We start from the raw sequence: 22224 nt of genomic DNA on the forward strand, positions 1-22224 counted from the left end.
GAAAAAAAAAAAAAAAAAAAAAAAGAAAACCTGCTGTAATGCCATCCAAGGAAAAAGTTCACAGCACTAAGGAGAACCTTAGGCTGGAATGCTGCCTATACGGGACGGAAGAGGGAGGAAGAACAACATCAGCAAACTACAACAGCTAAATAAGCCTCCCTGATTAGCTCCAATTTTAAAACATCTGCAACATAGCAAATCACCAAATTTCTAAACATATGGATGTCATAGAGTAATACACAGTGAAACTATTTTAATTCTTGTCAGGCTTCAACAGATTTGCCTTTATCATGCTACTTAGGATTTCCAAACAACAAAAACACACACCATAAAGTTATATTTAGATATGTAAGAGATGATAACCCTTTGCTGCTTTTAAAAATAAAACCAGACTAATTCAGGTGCTTGGAATTTACTGCTGAAATATAAAGAAGTTACATAACTTACAATCAAGGTTAAGCCAGCACACGATCTACAAATAAACATAATTCATGGTAAGAAAGACACAAGTTGCTGAATAAAACTTGGTGGTTGGTTGTCACAAGCCACAGTGACACCCTTGGAGACTTTTATACTCGGTGTAACTGCGGCATAAGCAGCTGAAGAACAAGGCATAAGAGATGGGTTCATTTTTCACAGATCAATCCATCCCATGCTGAGTTCATGCTTTCAAAAATGAACTGTGTTGTATGGACATACTTCTTCAGTTAGAAGCAGTAGGAAATAGTCAGAATATAAAAAAAACACAAGGTTTTTTTGGAAAAACACCTGGTTCGACAGTTTGTATTCAGTACTAACTTTGACTGCAGTTTGCTGTAAAATAAAAGCACAGTTCAATAATCTGAATAAAGAGGTTTAAACTAAAATGACAAGTCATCTTGCTAGTCCTGCTCATTTGGCACCACAGCAACACATAGAGTGAATTTTGGGCTCCACTATGCCATGAGTGAAAAATAAGATTGGAACATGCAGAAGGTGAAATTTCCTATCATGTAACTGGATTTAAAAATTCCCAGCTGAAAACCCTGGGACATACAATGGACTTAGGGCATCATTTTGCATTACTGTTAAATAGAGCAAATAGCTATTTGTCACGCTCTCTTGTCCAGAAGCTTCTCCCTGCTGTAGTCTCTCATTTGTCTTCCATCATATCTGATGCACACCTGACACTTGAGAAGCATATTTAGAAAGATAAACCATCAGGAAGCTAATCTTACCATTATAATAAATAGTAATATTTTTCTGTGGATTTAGCAATCTGTGCCAACATATTTCAAAACTGAGAGAAACTCCAGTGCCTGGGAGAAAAAGGGGATCTTCCAGTGGCAGCTAAAATTGGATCAGGTTAGCTGTGCTGTGAAACTGCACCCAAATCACGGTGAAGTCAAGTTGCACTTTGTGATCTAAAACCACATCTGAGCACTTCCACCTTTGAGCAATATGAACTTAATTTAGAACATTTTTTTTATGTGGATGGGGGTAAAAGACAGCTATTGCTCAAAAAGCCTTAAAACAAAAATACAACTTACTGATCAGAGTTATAATAATCCATGCACTTCTTTTTCTTGTTATAAGCTGCAACTCTGAAGGGTACAATTTCCAGTGCTCGGAGGCCTGGCGCCATCGTCAACACTTTGGCACCGTGGGTTGGTTCATACAGATCTTTCCCAGTGTCGGGGTGGGGCATCCCTGCTGGATCTCGCCCTACAATGTAGAAGTTGGCTCCTGCAACCATCCGTGATCTACAGTGCCACTGAACCTAGAAGACAAACAGGGTAAAACAGTTAACAGAATAAAACTGTCAAAATATGACCCTTAAAATACACATGCGTTGTATAATTACCACTTTTTCTGTAATCAGACATGATTTTTACTATGGAGCCACAACAAAACAAAGAATAAATTATGTGAATCACCACCAAACTCACAGCTAAGATATACTACTCCCGCTCCATTTGCAAATTAGGATGCTTCAAAAATTACTTTACCACAGTGTTTGGAACAGTATAATCAGGGCAAGTGAGATGGAGCTCATCCATTTTTAAGCTCAGTTTCTCCTGATGTTGTCACCCTCCATCCATTTCCTCTTATATTAAAAGATTAATGCAAAAGCAACTGCTTTGGGAAGCTTAGTGGGATCTAGCCACGCATTGCTCTATTTTTATCACAGTAATTTCTCTAAAAAGACATCAATAGATAGTTGCCAAAGATCTCATCGGAAGAAAAGCAAGATAGGCTGCTTAAACACAGAGCTCACAAGCAATCTAATCAACCTACTTACACATTAAAAAAGAAAAATTAGCCATACTCAGCATTTTCACCTGGTGCACACGGCAAGGATGTTGTCCAAAGCAGAACTTCAACATTTAGTGCGCGTCAATGTTAAGACCCAAAGGACATATAAACTAGGCACGTACTGCACATGAATGCTTGAAATAGGCCTATTTATACCACAAGCTTTCAAGATGAGAAATAATAAAGCAACTCTAGTTTTGGTAAATATTTAGTCGCTTTTCCCACAATCATTTTCAAATAATTTAATTTAAACACATCTATATGAACTGTGGAGGAATTAATGTCAAAATTAGAAACTTTAGGTTTACTGAATTTTTGCTTGGATGCACCCACTCCCGCCTAATATTTGAAGTATTGTAAATATTGACAGCTTTCCCACATTACTTCACTGCACAATCCAAAACAAGTGGTTTCATAACTAACAACTTGATTTTTACTTTTTTCCTCATAGCTCAGTTACTAATGAAGGTTAAAAAAAATACTTCAAAGGAAATTCTGCATACAGACTACTCAATCATCCACACCCTACAACCAAAGAAGTTTTCAAATTATTTAGAAATGCATTTCTTTTACTAAATATGGTGAATTTTTTTTTCTCATAAAGACTGCAGTATTTACTAGATCCTAGACTGTTAGATATGTTACACTTACAACAGTTTTTAGACTTAGTATGTTGGTGAATTTTCTTCATTTTTATATGTAATATTTTCAATAGAAAATTTAACTGTACAGAAAGGAAAAGAAAAATAACTATTACGTTACTTTAGGTAACACAGACACACCACTTCAGGAAATGTCAATGAGTTCTCATACTGAGAAGTATTCTCTTAAACGAACTGTCATATCATCTATACAGCTCTGTATCTGCCAAAGGATACTCAGACAAGAGTTTAAAAAAACAGTAAGTATTTAACAGTAGTTTCTTATATGTGCAGCCTTATCTTCACAAACAAAAAGGCCTACCTGGTAACTAGATAGTGTAAAATAGCTTCACAAGTTGAACTATAATAAACATCTGTCAAAACATTTGTCAAGTGCTAAAGGGAAAGAAAAAATTAAAAAATAAGGAAGGGAATGCAGGAGGGGAAAAAACCCCAAATCACAGGACAAAAGTTGCTGTCGCTACCTTGTATTAAGTAGACAACCTGATGGATAAAGTTTTCTTCCATTACAAATAAAAATTTGCATCTGCCTACTGCACATCTTTACATACTAAATCACAGTTTCCTATTTTAGTCACTGTGAATGCTGTTCTGTTAACAAGCTTTAAGAAAGAAGTTCAAAAGTCACTTTCCAAAGTAGTAACTAATTGTTAGTTCCTCATTAGTTCTACAACTAATTGTTATAGAAACCACTCAAGGAGGAAGTTTAGCAGTCAATATGGACAGAGTTCTGTAAATCAGTAATCAGATAATGAGATCAGTCACAAGTTACAAGGATACTGTTGGTATCAGTTTTCATCTTGAACACAGCCAGACGTTACACATGACAGATTCCACTGCTACTCAACCATACAAGGCGCACTGGAAGCATCTGGATGCTGATAGCTATGCTAATAACTTTAATATTTATAGTAATTTAAATTAACACTATGAATGTATAGTAACACTATCAATGTATATTAATATTTTTATATTTGGCTTGCATGGCAAGGTTTTGGTATCAGGGAAACTACAGGTGTGGCTTCTGGGAGAAGTTGCTAGAAGATTCCCCTATGTTCGATAGAGCCAACACCGCTGGCTCCATGGCGGACCCACCACTGCCCAAGGCCAAAGCCCACCAGTGACAGTGGTAGCACCACTGTGATAAGTTTAAGAAGGGTTAAAAAAATAAGCTGCACAACAGCAACTGCAGCTGGAGAGAGGAGTGAGTATATGCTAGAGAAACAACTCTGCAGACACCAAGGTCAGTGAAGAAGAGGAGGGTTGAGGTCCTCCAGGTGCTGGAGCAGAGATTCCCTTGCAGGTCATGGTGGAGATCGTGGTGAAGACCATGGTGAGGCAGGCTGTCCCCCTGCAGCCCATGGGTTGAGGTCCTCCAGGTGCTGGAGCAGAGATTCCCTTGCAGGTCATGGTGGAGATCGTGGTGAAGACCATGGTGAGGCAGGCTGTCCCCCTGCAGCCCATGGACCTGTGGCCCCATGGACAGAGAAGGCCACGCTGGAACAGGTTTGCTGGCAGGACTTGTGACTCCACAGGGGACCCACACGGGAGCAGTCTGTTCCTGAAGGACTGCACCCCATGAGAAGGACCCACGCTGGAGCAGTTCATGAAGAACTGTAGCCTATACGAAGGAGTCACATTGGAGAAGTTCATGGAGGACTGTCTTGTGTGGGAGGGATCCCACAATGGAGCAGAGGAAGAGCACGAGAAGTCTTCCCTTTGAGGAGCAAGGAGCAGCAGAGATGATGTGTGATGAACTGACCCCAACCTCCATCCTCCAACCCCTTGCATGCTTGCAGGGAGGAGGTAGAGAAACTGGGACTAAAGTTGAGCCCAGGAAGAAGGGAAGGGGTAAGGGGAAGGTGTTTTAAGACTCACTTTTATTTCTCATTATCCCACTCTGATAAATCAAATTCTTTTTCCCCAATTCAAGTCTGTTTTGCCCATGCCAGTAATTGCTGAGTGATCCCTCCTTGTCTTTACCTGAACCCACAAGCCTTTCGTTATATTTTCTCTTCCCTGTCCACTTGAGGTGGCCGAGTGACAGAGCAGCTTTGGTGGGCACCTGCCATCCAGCCAGGGTCAACCCACCACAGTTCCAAGCACAAAGTGAAATTCCAGCATGCCACAGCAGCTAGCAGCATCTTTTCTGAAAACATTCTAGCATAGTTAAGAAATTTAAGTTTCATGTTGTCATTTGAGTAACAGCAAGCAAGAACTCCGTTTTGAATAACTGAAGCTATTTCTCTAAGACAATTTAGAATAATGTAAACCACATTTGAGACGTAAAACTAGCAGCTCTTGTCCCATTTCTATACATCCATACTACTACAGAACCTATTTACTTCCTCTAAGCAAGTGAATTTATTGTATTTTGATGCAGAATTTTCCCTTACAGAACTCTTTCTTTTCTTCCGAAGTGATTATCAGGAATGTCAAAACTACAAAAATGCAAAATTGATGCTTATGAAACACACCCAACAAAATCTTTACAGACAGGAAAGCTACATTGACCCTGTAGATAACTGTAGTAACAGCTGCTTGTTGTTCTTTAAAGCACTTGTGCTACAGAAACAGAAAACCTGGTACCAATGTCTTTTAAATGGCCTATAGAAAACAATTAAAACAAGAGTCTCTTTTATTACTTGGCTACAAACATTATTGTCAGGCTCTTTTCTTAGGTCACTGGAAATGCCATCTAGGTTAGGAGAAAATTCTTAATTCTGTTCAAAATAAGGATTGTGGATTTTGTTCTTCCTCGTGCACTCACGAATATAAGCCTGAAGTAGAAGATTTCTGGTAATTCTCACAAAAGGTCTATGGGGAACAGTACAAGATTCCCTACAGTAACTCACTCACATGCCTCAACCAGATCTGGACTACAGGTTTTTCTCTGGATTGAAAGGCAGTGCAAGCTCTGTTTGATCAGTCAACCAGCCAGCAGAAAATAAGCAACACCTGTCGAATTTCATTCCACTGGTGAGATCTCCTATCTATCAAAAAACTACCACAGAGTTAACCTCTGGAGTTCAGTCAGAATTTGAGTTTCCTGTGATTCATGCAGGGGTGAGGAAAAATTGAGATGGTGAGATGAAGAGCTAATATCCCCTAAAGGAATTGCCCTCAAATGAGAGCATTTATTCTCTCTGCTTCTTCCCACAAACCTCTAGGGATTCCAATCCAAGACCTCGCTTCTACATAAAGTGATGCCAAATAATTATTTCATACAAAAGCCTTGAAACAAGCCTTGCCAAAAAATAAACAAAGGCTTTCTTTTTTTCTAATTTGTGTATAACACTCCAACATAAAAACTTCTTGCTTAACAGTCATAAAACTTAAGTATTTTAACATTCAGGACAACTATTTGGTATGTTAACAGATCTCATAATTCCTTCTGAAAAATACTGTAAAAAAGGAGGAAAAATTAATTCATTATCCTACCCCTATAACTGTAAAGAAAGAAGCTCATAAACCCAACATTATCTCCCACCATTTCCAGCAAAATTCTCCAGTATAGAAGTTTCTTCATCAAAGAATGTTTGGTTGATGACAGAGGGAGCCTTTACGGTCTGGTTTCAGAAGGAAAATTAGTCTTCTGTCTCCATTTAAAAAAAAAAACCAAAAGCCACAACGCACGAACATCAGACGTTGCACGAAATACGTGTTTTGTTTTAAGCTTTTGATGTATTTACCTCAGTTGGTCCAGCATACATCATGGGGGAAGGAAATATAGCCACCACAGTAGTTTCTGGGTTCAAGATTCCTTCCTCCAGTACTGCAGCATGTTGCTTCATGCGCCACATGAGAGGAACATCATCCTCCTTTGTCCAGCCTCCAAGGGGATGCAAGAGCAAAACTGGGCGCCGGTAGCCACGTTCCAAAAGCTGCTTATGGGTATCCTGCATTAAAAGAGCATGCCCGTTGTGCACCGGGTTGCGTAACTGGAATGCAAAGACAGCATCTGTGGAGGAAAAAACCAGACAGAGGATATAAGGAAAGCATAAAATATAACAAAGATGATATAAGGAAAAGTTATTTTATCAGGAGTTGTACAACCACAGAAAAATCTTCAAACAGTACAATCTTTCCTGTGAACTCTATTAAACATATAGTATATGTATAGTATATTAAACATATAGTATATATAGTATAATAGCAGTGGTCACAGGTCATTAAAGGATTACGAACTAATAGAAAACAACCATACTAAAAAAACCCCCACAAACCAGCTTCCTTCATTTTTGAGATTTCTGGAGAATTGCTTTAGTTTCTTTAATATCTACAATCTTCTCTTTGAATTTTTTTACTCGCATAAGCATATAATGTAAAGTTAAATTCTAAGAGGAAAACAAATTATGCTACCTGTCTTAAAGGCTCAATGTATTATCAGGAGAACAAATGGACATGTTTTCAAAAATACAAATAAAAGGGGATTCAATATGCCTAAAAAAGTTTCCCTCACCTGAACAGCTTAGTAGAGTTTACACATAGTAACAAAGCAAGGCTAACTCCTATTCTGAATTATTACAAGCCCTTCCTCAAAAAACCCTGATGCAACCAGGATTTCTCCCTTTTGCAAAATTAAGATGAACTAAGCTACTCTACAAGATGGCAAAATCACCATAAATGAGAGCTTTACCAATAAGAAATCAATGAAATCTAGAGAACAGGGTTTTTTTCAGATATCATATACATTTATTTAGGGGCTAGCTAAAACAAAGACTGGCATCTTCAAACCTGCAGATCCTGGAATACTGACCACAATGTAAAAAGACAGGGGCTCAGGACCAATCTCTGCATTCTTGATGTTAATCTCTTCCCTCACGCTTAGAAGCGTTTAGCAGATGCTTGCCAGTTACTGTCATCTCTGCTTTATGACATTATTTGGCCTCTTATTTGCCCAGAGAAGCTGTGGCTGCCCCATCCCTGGAGGGGTTCAAGGCCAGGCTGGATGGGGCTTTGAGCAACCTGGTCTGGTGGGAGGTGTCCCTGCCCAGGGCAGGGGGTTGGAACTAGATGATTTTTAAGGTCCCTTCCAACCCAACCCATTCCCTGATTTATTTGCCTAACATATCTGCTTTAGTGAGAAAAACTGTTTTGTTTTTTCTGGAATATAAAGCTAGCAGTTAGCTCACAATTTTTAACTTTGATACATTCCACTTTGCACAAATCTACTTGCATTAAGTACTTAATGCACTACTTGCATGAAGTTTTGCTCCCCAGCAGAAGCACAAAATAGACTTAAAAACAGAAGAGCATAAAAGCTCAGCACTCAGCCATACCTCTACAGTTTTAGTTGAATCTGATAATTTTTAAATCATGTTCTACCCAATTTATATTATCTTTTCCTACATTAGTAATATGTCTAGTGTGCATAGAAAGACAAAATTCAGAACCTCAGGCACTATCAGCTTCTCTTGTGCATTTAGGCAATGCACTGCCTGAGACTGTAAAAATTAGTACCAGTAAAAGGCAAAGAATGCCACCTAAGAGAGCATGATACATTCCACTTTGCACAAATCTACTTGCATTAAGTACTTAATGCACTACTTGCATGAAGTTTTGCTCCCCAGAAGCAGCACAAAATAGACTTAAAAATAGAAGAGCATGAAAGCTCAGCACTCAGCCATACCTCTACGGTTTTAGTCGAATCTGATAATTTTTAAATCATGTTCTACCCAATTAATATTATCTTTTCCTACATTAGTAATATGTCTAGTGTGCATGGAAAGACAAAATTCAGAACCTCAGGCACTATCAGCTTCTCTTGTGCATTTAGGCAATGCACTGCCTGAGACTGTAAAAATTAGTACCAGTAAAAGGCAAAGAATGCCACCTAAGAGAGCACGAAAAATCTGCATCCTTAAAACAATGCTAGCCCTTGTGGTATTGAGGCAGCAGGCATTTGGATAAATCTGCAGGAAAAAATACAACAAGAAAAATTTACTCACCTGCATTCATCTCCTTGAATTTCTGTCGTAATTCAGCTGGGGTCAGTCGGTATTGATCCAGTCCATCATTCCAATAAATACGATCAAGGACCTGTAGGTCTCCACCCACAAGCCAGTTCCCTTGCTCCATAACCATCTAAGAAAAGAAAGGAAAATCCTCATCAGAATTGGTTGTTAGCTTTCCTCTGAGCATTGCAAGCATTGCAATGGGGCACATCTTTACCAAGGGAAGAATTCTGGGTTAATTTTATTTGACAGTCTCAAGTCAAACATCAATGTTTAATATAATAATTAAATAAATCAATAAAATCACTGGATAGGATTGGTTGTTAGCTTTCTCCTGAGCATTGAGAGCATTACAATGGGGCACATCTTTACCAAGGAAAGAATTCTGGATTAATTTTATTTGTCAGTCTCAAGTCAAACATCAATGTCTAAAAATAATTAAATAAATCAATAAAATCACTGGAACATAGTCCAGACATGCCATGGTGCAGGAGAGATGTGCAAACCTTCAGTAGGTACATGGCTTTCTTTCAAAATAAAGGGGTTTTTAACATAGAAATTCAAGAAATGCAAGCCAGTATTCTTAACCAACATTATTATTACATGACAAAAAGAGATGGTGGCTGGAAAGCATAATATATAAAGTTCAATGAAGTTGCACACTTTACAGCAAGTGTAGTTCTAGTATCATCCTGCAGCTTACAAGATTCAGGTCAGCAATAAAGTAACAAATAAAACAATTCTGATTAACTACTTGCCCACTTTGATTTATGAATAAAATCAGTATCTTTGAAGTAGGATAGCTTTTGGTTTCACAGCAACACTTTACCAAGGTAACATATATTGTACACTCACTAGGATTCTTTTGTTATTTTCAAATATCACCTCACTTTTTATCAAAACAATAATTATGGCAAGCTGCTTATGATACTTTAGCAATGGCCATATAAATCACTCAGAAATTATTAACTTCTGTGAATGCATTTGCTTTTGAAGATGGAACCACAAAACACTTCCAAGTTTCATACACATTTCTGATAATTTTTTAGCCTTATGTAATTTAAAGATGACAACAAATGTTGATATAACATAAGACATTCCATACTAAACCCACAAACCAAGATGTTAAAATTAAGTGTGAATTTTTCAATCGGTTTTCTTGCTTTGAGACAGATGACCTGCTGGAACTGAATCATACTACAGTCACCACCCCTTTCCCAAAGAAAATGCCAGTGTTTGACATCTTACCTGGGTGGGGGGGAAGGTGAGATAAAGACACAAAGATGAGAAAACTCTGCACTACAGTAACACTTGGGCACGCAAAGACTTCTGATTAATTTATAAGGGCCACCAGATTCATGATACTACTACACACACATTTGTTGTGCTGTCATGACACTACTATATACCCAAGTACAGATACATGAACATAGCTCCTCATCTTCTACATTAGTTTCAGACATGTCATTCTGTAATTGCTAAGGCTTTATAACAAGTCATTCAAGTCCTGCATAACACAAATTGAAGAAATTGTAAGAAAATCTTAAGTTTTCAATAAAGAGGTAGTCTTATTTTCATCAGCACAGAACATATCAAGGGCTTTGAAAATCTTTCAGAATGCTCTTACTTGTATCTAGCAGATGTCCTTTTTCAGATATACTCCTGAACACAACTTCAGTCAGTACAAGGAGGACATTACACATTAATAAAAAAATGGATTACACATTAATAAAATGAAGTAAAAAAATTCATAGGTTTTACATACGTATAACTATTAGTCATACAGATACTTTTGGAACACATCAAAGATTTTCCCTTTTTAAGAGCAAGCTCATAATTTGATGTTTGTTTGACTTCAAGACATGGTTGTAAACAAAAAGATACTATAGAGACAAATGGGAAAAGACATGTATTTTGGGCTCTGCCGAGCCAAGATGCAGCATTTACATCAGCTTGCAAAACCAAACGCAGCATCGCGATGGGTGTGTTACAATTAGAACATTTCAGTATGACGTACACATAAGGTCAAAATAATAAAACATACTGAACACAATGGATGGGAAATAACTCCCCAGAGAGTTAAATGATGAACTCTTTGGGAATGGGGCCTATTTCAAAAGCCTCTATACCAGGCAGTTCTCACATGGTCCACATGCAGGCAAAATAGATGTTTTCTTGCCTTCACAATGCATATATCGCTGATTAAGGAGCTTTGATGATCCATCTGGCTACACAGAGGGATGTGCTTCCTAGGCCCTCTTCTGTAGCACAGATTCTACAGCACATTCTAAATTCATTTCATGTGTAACACTAGAAGGCAAAGATCCCTCTTCTGTAGCACAGATTTTACAGCACATTCTAAATTCATTTCATGTGTACATATTGGCATTAGATTTCCACACTAAGTGCGGACTATTCAACAGCTGCTTTGTTTCTGCTCAAATGTTTTAATTAGTTCTCAAAGTAGTTTTGCTGTTGAAACACACCAGTCACAGACATCAGCTTCGCTTAATTTGCAGCTCCACAGACAATGCCACCAGCAGGACTAGATTTTCAACTTTTAAACACACACCTTGATATAGGGATGTTCCTTACATGTTGTTCCCCATTGCCTAGCACAGCGTTCCTCTTTCCTGTGCTCGTAGAATTCGGGATTACGGAGAATGGCCACGCGGCGACCTTCATACACCAGTGCAATTGCTGTGCACCCATCCAGTCTGTCTTTGTCTTCTTGAGTAGCTGTTAGCACTATAGGCACTGACAGGTTAATAACTCCTCCTGCAGAGTGAAAGAAAAAAAAAAAGGCACCCTTATCCTTAGTCATGGTCATTAATGATATTATGAAAATCTTCCCTCCTCACAAGTTACAGTCCAGGCTGTAAGTATATCACACAACAGATAGTTCAAGTACTTCTTTTAACAGGGGTTAAAAGCAACTTTTAGAATGAACTCTTGCATAAGAGATGTGTGCTATAAAAACGTGGAAACACTGGGTTTGAGGAAGCAAAGACAGTACTGAAAATAGCAAGTACTTATAGCTGCACACAAGTATTTAGACTGTGAGGATACCACTTTTGAGCAATCTCAAATGAACATCTTGTTCAAGAAGCTACATAGTAAGTAGACATACACAACTGACATTTTTAAAAAGATCATCTGAAACATTAGGCAAGATTGCTGCTGGAGTGGCTAATGAGTAAAAAAGAAATAGGATTCTCAGTAGCCATTATTTTTGGACCATAATAGAAGTTCAATGTGATACAAGCAGCCAAATGTACCCAAGCAGTTAGCATATATAATTCAACTATTTCAAAAGGTGACTTTTGCTGTTCACTTAAAACTGCATTCAGATTCAAGCATGTATATTTCAGAACAAACCTTCTGGCCACAGAGCTAAGCAGCAATTAAATTGCAATTCTGAATTCTAAAATCAATTTCTTCAAAACAAATTAGAAGTGTGTATTTTAGGTTGAAATTTGTGAAGTCAAAAAGGCAAGATATTCAACTAACACAATGGTAGGTATAAAAAGAATAAAACCACCAGTTTTAAAACTGATGGTTATAAATCCAACGCTCTTACCCCAGGTTGTGCACAAGCCTGATAACACGTTATCACATCACCACTAAGCAAAGCATTAACAATATTTTAGAAGTAGGATTAGTTTGCTCAGTTTTACAAATGGTGAGTTTTACCCTACCATCGAGGAGACAGTCGAAGTGAAGGCACTGCAGGTATTCTCTCTCTCTCATAAAGCCATTCAGGGGTGTTGCCCAACCTTCTGCTAGCACTTGCACCCACTGCATATCCACCTTTTAAAAAAATTAATGAAAAAATAGAGCAGATAAAAGTTGTTGCATAATGACTGACATCAGGTAGTAATCATAACAGATCATGATTTACCCATAAAATTCAGTACAATATAAATGGAAGATTTCTCAGTTACAGTTTTTAATGACAAATTTCTAAGTTTCTACAAGTAAGAAAAAAAGAACAACTTGTTCCTCACTGTTCATATTTTTGCCTATTTTCCAGTCCTTGCACTAGATCAAATTTCCATGTGTTAAAAAACAAAAAACCAAACAAACCCCACAATAAACTTTATTTATAAATGCTTGATAAAGTTCAACTGAACTGAATTAGAGCTCTGCTTGCATTTATTGTTTTAGCAAAGCAAGATAACCAAGAGATTGAAAAAAAAAAAAAAAAAAAGAAAAAAACCACATAAAATTACCACAAAAATATCAGAATTATGGGGGTGAATATTAAGAGGTCTGATCTTAAAAAAGATTGGAAAGAAAAATTTTATTGCAGAAACCAGTGAGACAATCCAGAAGTAAAATTCTCTCAGGACTAGCAGTTATTTTAGTTTAAGAGGTATCAGCTCACAAAGAATTTCCTTCCTTAGCACTTTAACAGTCACGCTATGACTTAGTGTGTGGCCTCTATTATTTCTGCAAGTGCATTACTACGACTTGGTCAAGTCTTTGACAAGGACAGGCTTTTATTGTGCAAGTCTCTTTTTCAAAAAGCATGACTAATTTTATTACACTGTTTAATTTATGCTGAGGCAAGTACAAAACACATTTTCTTCCCAAGGTTATGTCATTTACTTGCTTGATATTTAACAAACCACTGGTTAGGGGTAGAGGGGGAAAGGATTTGTCTTTCTATATAGGGAGCAATTTAGAATGGGACACTACAGAAATTTAATAATGGTGACCTAAATATTATTCCTCATCAAAGCAATAAATAGAAACACATATGTGAAAGGAATCTAGTAAGATGCAGTGAAAGGAAGTATTAAAATTTATTAGTACTAGGTTAGGTAAATTTTAAAACTATATAATACAGAGCTTAGTATGTCATCTAAATCCCTCAAAGTCAAGTTACTCACTGCAAATTCTCAACTCTGAGTTTAGTCAGCTCCTAGATGAAATGCTTAGCTTTAAGTTACAGTAACACTGTCAAAAAGCTAGTGAAAAAACTCATGCATTTTATCTATGTTCAGTTCTCAAAAAAAAAGAAGATAAGGAAGAGCAGAAACAGTCAGAAGCAGCTTTGTCTAATTTATCCGAGTTAGAAAATAATGCATTTAACCAAAATAAGAACAGAGTTGATCAAGTTGATCCATGCTTTTCCACATTTTCTCTGCTGGAAGCCAGAAAAGTTGCATAAGTATCTTCTAACCAGAATAAAAAACAACAACCACCAACCAACAATAAAGTAGATCTGATCACCTCTCTGTAGACTTTAAAGTTTGCAACTGTTTGAGCCTGCTATGTAAGGTTACTATCGTTCAGCTCAAGGTTACCAAGAAGGAGAATCAAGCAGCAGCAGCTGATTTCCTTCATATTTCTTGGCCTCATAATACTCATACGAGACATGCCAGGCATGGTTTAGTCCATGGATGGGGCCGGGGGGAAAGAAAGCGTGGGAGGGATCACTGTAAATTTAATCTCTAGGCTTGGGATAAAATAAGTAACATATACCAGACATTATTTATGAAATTACAAAGATTCAATTTTTCTCTGTAGTAAGTGATCAAAGAAAACACAGATGCTGTGATTCCTCTCAAGAAAAAGAGGGAAACAGTGTATCGAGATGCATTCTGTAACCACTACAGGTATTTTGACTTTATCTGCTTCCTCAAAACAGACTGCCTTTTAACGCCAGCAACGAGACAACTGAGTACACAATACCTTATTTATTTCCAAGGTTAACAGAGACTCGGCATCAGTTTTGGCCAACTGTAGCTTGTTTTCTGGCACATAAAGCTCTTTCACTTCATAAGAAGCATCCACTGGTACAATGTCCTGCATAAAAGGAATAAATGGAACTTAAAAACAGAACTTAAATGTTTGCTCAGAATGCTTCTTGGACACTGAACACATAGTCAAGAAGTAAAATTCTAATGCTGCACTACTCTGTAGCAGGAACTTATTCATTAAGCAATTATTACTCATTTAAAAAACAGCTGTTCTGAGATTATGATATATTGCTAGCCAAGCTGCTGGCTTGAGTAACTAAAGTGAAATATTCCAACAAGAGATTTCTTTCTAAACCTTAAGTACTCCACAGAACATTTACCTAGTAAATATTTAACTACTGAATTGAGTGCAGATTGTATGACTCATTAATGCCTTTATAATGACTTTACACTTGCTAAAAAAGTAAAAAAAAAAAGTTTTAGAGATTGAGCATTTATAAATTTAAGGCATTCACTACGTAACACACATTTAAAGTGGTAACATGGAGGTAAAAAAATTTCTCAACTGAAAGTGATTAATAGAGAAGTACAAATGAAACATATTAATGACAGCTAATAACACCAGTGTCCTAATCTGTATACTAACAGAACATTTAAATATGAGGCCACCTATACACACATAGACACGCAATGAACTGAAATCTAGTTTTATAATCAGAATACCACAGAGTATCAATTTTTTTATTTGAAAAAATTTGTTTTCTTCTATGCGTTTTAAACAAGATATTCTCACTCCGGAATTTCAAGACCTTAAACTTCTCATAAGATATGAATATAATGATAAAAATTCGAAAATTAAAAAAAGGGAGAAGGACATCATGAAAAAACTTTTCAAGAGTCCCCTCTGACAAAGGCTGGTGTAAAATGTCAAAAGTAACTCAGTCAAATGTTCCAGTGATATTCAGCAGGGAGAAAAAAAAAAAAAAAAAAAAAAAATCAGTGAAAAGCAGATGACAGTTCTTTTTAAAACAGGTTTTCCAGAGTTTTGGAAACTTCTGCAAAGTAATACTTTCCTTTTTGAGATAAAAAGCTCACCCTTACAGCAAAGTATAAACAGACACAAAACAAGAATAAAGAAATTATCTTTATTTTTCCAGTATACATAGCCCAGAGTAAATGGGTATGCCTGTAGGAAACACAAAGTTTGCCCAAATATTTTAAAGCATTTATTCAAGCATTTATCAGACATTAGGCACTATCTTCATAGAAAGTAAAACAAAGGGAGTGACATGATGAAAGCAAGTGGGAGATAATATGACTGCAGGAGTAAAAAGATGTGGTAAGTCTCACTGGCTGCTACATAATTCACATCCCAAAGATGACTAAAAAGAAAACAAATTAAACTAGCACTTGGAAATTGTGTTTTATAAGGGAAAGCTCACTCCATTAGATATCAGACATCATCTAGGAAGCTAATTTTATTAAATAGTGAGTTAGGCAAAACCTGCCATCTGTTTTCTCTGCCTGAGCAGCAGCATTACAGCCAGGAGACCTGTAGCAGACTCCTGCTACAGCAATAAGCCCAGAATAAAATAAATGTATTGGCTGCTGTGAAGAACAACAGACATTATAAGCAAACTACAATGACTGCATATACATTAGGCTTCTTACAGAAGATTCCCCTCTGGAACCTAGTTCATTACCATGCCAGAATGTCCTAATTTCACAAACCATCAAAAGCTTAAAATAAACATGACTACTAAAAAGGTGTCTTCAAATATTATCCTATATATTATATTTTAGTGTCCAACTAAAGGGGAAAACAATGGAAAAAACAAAGATTTCACATTGCAGTTTCTGTCAACAACCTACTTCATTCTAAGTATTTAAACAGCTTGAAGACAATTCTAACAACACGGAGTCAGACATTTAGAGAATTTATAGGATTAGTAAACCTAGACTCCCTTGCAGACATACAAATGGTATTTAAAACAACATCTTAAATTTAAAACAAAACAAAACAAAACACCCAGCAGCAAGAGGAAGCCTTAGGTCTCTAAACAGTACAAATTTTAGGAAAACGCTAGGGTAGCAAGCCATCTAGTGACCACTTTAAGGTAGTAACTTTACTCAAAGGTTCATTCTATCAAGTTACACAATATTCCTCAACGTTTATTATTTCTCAATGCTTTCATATAAATAATGGAAAATTAATTAAAAAAAACCAACCTAAAAAATAGCAGAAGCGTATAATTAGATTCCAGTTTAAGGGGTGGTATTCGCAGAGCTGCTGTAAGTTGATGCCCTTAAGAATGGGACTTCTATACAAAGGTAGTTAAAATTTTGAAGTTACCTTCTGGAAATGAAACTTTCCTCATACACTTTTGCAATTTCTTAACAATAAGGGTGGCATTCCTGAGCTATGACTTCTTCAGCAAATATTTTCCAGGATAAATATTGAACATGTTCCATAGTAAGGAAACACTAATTTTGTGCAACGTTTTGTGCAAAATCAGCAATGTTTGTTGACAGGAAAAACAAACACAAAAACAATGAAATCTTTACAGCTAAACATCCACACTAAGCTAGTCTGACTCCATTGTTTTGTGCAAAATCAGCAATGTTTTTGACAGGAAAAACAAACAGGACAACAATGAAATCTTTACAGCCAAACATCCACACTAAGCTAGTCTGACTCCATTGGAAAATATCAGCAGATTTAAAGCCAAATTTATCAAATTCAAAAGCTACATAAGAGCGTCTGATTTCCATAGTACTGAAACAAGTTGCGGAAGGAAAAAAAAAAGGAACTTTTCATATGACTTGGAAGATTTAGGAGATACTTATGGTACCTTGCATTCTAAATCCCTAAAAAGAACTTTGAAGCATCTGTTGCGTTCAAAAGCCACATAAGAGTGTCTGATTTCCATAGTATTGAAACAAGTTGCAGAAGGAAAAAAAAAAGGAACTTTTTATATGACTCGGAAGCTTTAGGAGACACTTATGGTACCTTGCATTCTAAGTCCCTAAAAAGAACTTTGAAGCATCTGTTGCCTTTCCATGCAAAGAAACCAAACCAGGTGACCCTCAAAACCTAGCTATACCATGCAAGAACTTTCCAGATTCCATAGCTGCTCATTACTGCTATTCCTGTATAGTTACCTCCCCATTTTCTTCCATAAAGGATTGAACATGTTTCTGGAAGAGACCTGATAAATTTGTGTCAGAGTTCTTTTACAATATTATGAAAAATTCTAAAAACTAAATAATTCCACTATCTATAAAAGAATAATGTTTCAAATTCTTGTTTAATAAATATATATGTGTGCGTATCTGTCTGTCTATATCTCTACAAATATTTATACAGTTCTACCTGTTTTCTCTTCACTGCCATCATTGTCTGAAGCTATACCATGCAAGAACTTTCCAGATTCCATAGCTGCTCATTACTGCTATTCCTGTATAGTTACCTCCCCGTTTTCTTCCATAAAGGATTGAACATGTTTCTGAAAGAGACCTGATAAATTTGTTTCAGAGTTCTTTTAAAATATTATGAAAAATTCTAAAAACTAAATAATTCCACTACCTAGAAAAGAACAATGTTTCAAATTCTTGTTTAATAAATATATATGTGTGCATATCTGTCTGTCTATATCTCTACAAATATTTATACAGTTCTACCTGTCTTCTCTTTACTGCCATCATTGTCTGAACTAGTGCAAAAACAGTCCTTGAAATTCAAGGATTACCAACCCTTTGAGCAGACTTCTCCCCAAAGTTTTTCACAGCTATTGAAACAAAAAAAACATTCCAAATTATTTTTGATTATACTGGCCTATGGTCTTTTTCTTTACTAATCACAATGGATTATTAAAGAACATAGACACAGCTTGTTCCAAATAAAGGAAACCTCCAGAAATTATATTCTCAAGATACCACTGTATTAATAGGGCCTGAGAACAGGACATGCCTGGTCAGCCATGCCTTGGTTTCATTGTCTCTCATTAAAGTAAGCAACCACTAAGATATCTTGGCATTCATGATACCATTGTTTACAAAGAAAAAGAAAAAAAAAGGAAAAAAAAAGGAAAGGGCAAAGCTGACTGGGTCAGGAGTCAGCATTCAGCACTGTGTACCAAGTGTACTAATGCAAGACTTTGGGGATCACTATCTTGGCACACGTGACATTGGTTTCTACAATTATGAAACGTACTAAACTGTTCTTCTGAGCAGGAAGCACAGGGCCTCCCACAGTCAGGAACTGCTACTCCCATGGGTAGGACTTCTACACAGCGCTCTCCTTTTTTCTTCCAAAAAATATTCAGATGAGCATTAGGATAAAAATCTAGAATTCTGGTGTAGTTTTCTGCCCTGGCTTACTTTCTGAGCAACCCTGAGCAAGCAGCGATGTATTAACAGAGTTTTCTTGAAAATTTAGATACAAGAGACTAAATCCCTCCAGAACTTTATTAGAACAGAGGATTAAAATTAACTCAATGCTGGCTACACAATGGGGTCTTTTGCTTGGACCAACTTCAAAGCTTGGTGAAGCTTTACTCAAGCTATTGCCTACTCCCTGAACTTCCAGAACATCCATTTCACAAAAAGACATGAATAATTGTCTGTTAGAGTATCTAAATTAAAATGATGTCTGAAATGTCATCCCACTCCCTACTGAGTATAGATAAGATTGTAAGGAGACACATTTCTTCTACACAAAGATTAGCAATCTCTGTGGGTATGGTATCAAGACGATAAAGCTATCTCATGGCTGCCTTCACTTTTAGAGAGTTATGGGTTTGGGTTTTTTTTTGTCTGTTTTGTTTTCTGGGGGTGGTTTGTTGGGGGTAGTTCTTTGTGGGGTTTTTCTTTGGGGTTTTTTTTCAGATTGGGCAATGAGCTGAATCCACTTATCAGACAACAGGAGGAGGCTTGGAGGCTTCAAAAGGGACGGTGTAGATTGCAGGCAGGAATGAGGAAAGAGACACACCTTTTCAGAAGCTATGAACCATTCACTCAACTCGGCCCTGTCAAGAAGATCAGCTTCCTGAACTGGTCATTACACAATTGCATGACCACTTTTACTAGTGCAAGAAAAACAGTAGAAACAAGGGAACCCAGACACAACCACAATAACCCCTATTTAAGACAGCTCAAATTACTGTGTAAGTGCATCCTTGTCTCTTCACATCTGCAGTATATATTAATTTGTACACTGTAGTGACAAAGTAAAAACTTCGAGAATCTTAAAAATCCTAGCAACCAATTTTATTCATTGTCAGTTCTGCAACAATTGAACAGTCACATTTCCTTGTCAGTTATCAGTTATGATAATTAATGTAAATTAATTTTCCACTTGTCCAAATCTTATCTCACTTAGAGATCAATATTGTTGTAATGTTTAGATTTAAAAAGGAAACACATAATAGGACAAGTTTAAAAGCTAGAATTTAAAGACGTATAAGCCTTTAACTCTTAAAAATTGTCTCTGCTTTTCCCAGCACATACATTGAGATTGCAGGCACAAACGCTTTGAAAAAAGTTTCTAAGATGTATCTGCACTTCTGCTTACCCTCTCTTGAAGAAGTTCTACAACTTGTTGTATACAATCATTCACATCACAGGAATCAGTTTTCAGCACGAGCTCTGGGGCTTCCGGTTTTTCATACTCAGAGTCAATCCCAGTAAAACCTACAGAACATAAGACAAAAACCTTAAATGACTTTTTCCAAAAGATTACTCCATTTTAACATGGTACACGGTTTTCTAAAAATAAGCCAACACAACAGGCAAGGGCTCAGAGTTTTACCTTCCTTAATATAGGATTTATTTGGGAAATCAACAGGTTTTTTTTCTTTATTAGACCATCTGCTAATACTACTACACGACTGCATCGAACTTCAGCATTGTGCAGCACACACATAGCACGTTTTTGTTGGTGAAGTTATTTGATTTATACTGTGAATAAAGAAAAGAGCACTGGCAGAAGAACTGTGCACATCAACCCAGAGTCAGTCATCCATCAGCTGTCCTTCATTAGTAGTGCCCCATTGTGTGGGGTTTTTTTGAATACAAAGCCTGATGTTGAACACCCAGTCTATATGTAAATTTATACTCATGCCACCAAGTAGTACTCTGAAAAGCAAGGAATTCCAACATCTATTACATTAGTTTAGCTAATATACCCATCTTAAGATAGGTGTTAATGTAAGAGAGATGTGTGTGTTTATTATAGTTATAGTAACTATTGTCATAGCTGTACAAGCCACCAGTGACATTTGTTCTGGCCTACTTATTTAGCTTTGAAATAGAGAAGATTCTGACTAACCATGCATAAACAAGACAAAAAAAATCAAGCCTAAAGGCAAAGCATGTGAGCACTACAAGTCAGATCTCCAGGAGAAATACTAGCTGAACATCTGCATCCTCTACAATTACAAATGCAAACATTAAGAGTCATATTTTTCACTTCAGACTTAAAGTACATTCAAAATTAGTAGCTTAATTCCCCATCTAAGAAAAAGATCAATCGCTGCAGTACCCCATGTGTTAAAGAAAGGCTGGAATCTGTTCCAAAAACTGTATACTTGATAAGTATCTGTTTACTGAAGGAGCAGGAATAGGGGCAAAGAAAGTGTCCCATTACCGTTGTCAGAGAAAAAGATGACAGTTGCTGACATTCCTTGTGAACAGGCCAGTTCATTTAATTTTCTTCCTTCAGATAGGTCAGCAGATAAAGCCACTGTTAGACCTACCTGTAGCTCACTCAGGCCCTCTACACCTCACTACCACTTCTAAAGTAACACAGCTCCATTACAGGGCTTGTAAAATTAACAAAATATCAATAAAGTTCTACAGCCCAAATAAAGAATCTGTACAGAACTATATCTTTGTATCGCGTCATCTTGCTTCTATTCTGACCAAACCTTAGTTCAGCATTATTTATGCCTGGTCTTCATGTGATATATTTGGTAGTACTAGAAGTATCAAGCAACTGATTAAATGGAATTCCTTAGATTTCTTGAATTTTATATCACTTTTGATTAATTACAGCATCTGCAAATTCAGCCCCTGAAAGCGATTACTTTAAAAACTGTTTTGCTTCTTAATACAGGTTAAAATACAGGTCAACCTCTGAAAATTATAATATAACACAGAGCAAAGACCCACTTGAAACAATACTTACAATGAGTGATCACATATTTCAGCTTTTTTTATTAGGCTGCACTTGAATCTGATCTGGGGCTGGGGATAGGAAATCATTTTCATGGGCACTAGCACATAGTAAAATAAAAGTTAGTCTCTCCAGAAGTGTTCTTAATGGTCAAGTGGCGGCCAAGATAGCGGCCAAGTTTTACTTTTTGGAAGAAACTAGTAACTCTTCTTAATGCAATTCTTTATACACTTTAGAGAGAATCAGTGTCTTTTTTAACTACTCAATGAACGCACAAAGGAGACAGACGAATCCTCAATCGAAAGAGTTTGCAATAGAAACCTGCTCAAGATTTTACATGTGAGGATAGTCAGTTTTGCCCTTTCACTGTCCTATGCATTTAACTAGTCAGTTCCACGAGCCAGAAGTTGATCCCAATTTTCTGCCCA

The 22224-nt window shown here is 36.8% G+C and overlaps 1 protein-coding gene across 1 annotated transcript in view; it reads right to left on the reverse strand.

Annotated features, from left to right (window-relative positions):
• PAPSS1 (3'-phosphoadenosine 5'-phosphosulfate synthase 1) overlaps nucleotides 1-22224 on the reverse strand; it is a 38951-nt gene that overhangs the window by 6466 nt on the left and 10261 nt on the right. The window contains exons 5-11 of the mRNA XM_014941305.1: nucleotides 20195-20313; nucleotides 14615-14728; nucleotides 12613-12724; nucleotides 11487-11692; nucleotides 8909-9044; nucleotides 6650-6918; nucleotides 1530-1759 (exon numbers count right to left, since the gene is read on the reverse strand). Of these exons, the coding sequence (XP_014796791.1) occupies nucleotides 1530-1759; nucleotides 6650-6918; nucleotides 8909-9044; nucleotides 11487-11692; nucleotides 12613-12724; nucleotides 14615-14728; nucleotides 20195-20313 (1186 nt within the window). The remainder of the gene's footprint in view (nucleotides 1-1529; nucleotides 1760-6649; nucleotides 6919-8908; nucleotides 9045-11486; nucleotides 11693-12612; nucleotides 12725-14614; nucleotides 14729-20194; nucleotides 20314-22224) is intronic.

The sequence above is a fragment of the Calidris pugnax genome, unplaced genomic scaffold (genome assembly GCF_001431845.1).
Source record: "Calidris pugnax isolate Ruff unplaced genomic scaffold, ASM143184v1 scaffold34, whole genome shotgun sequence".
NCBI classification, from domain to species: domain Eukaryota; kingdom Metazoa; phylum Chordata; class Aves; order Charadriiformes; family Scolopacidae; genus Calidris; species Calidris pugnax.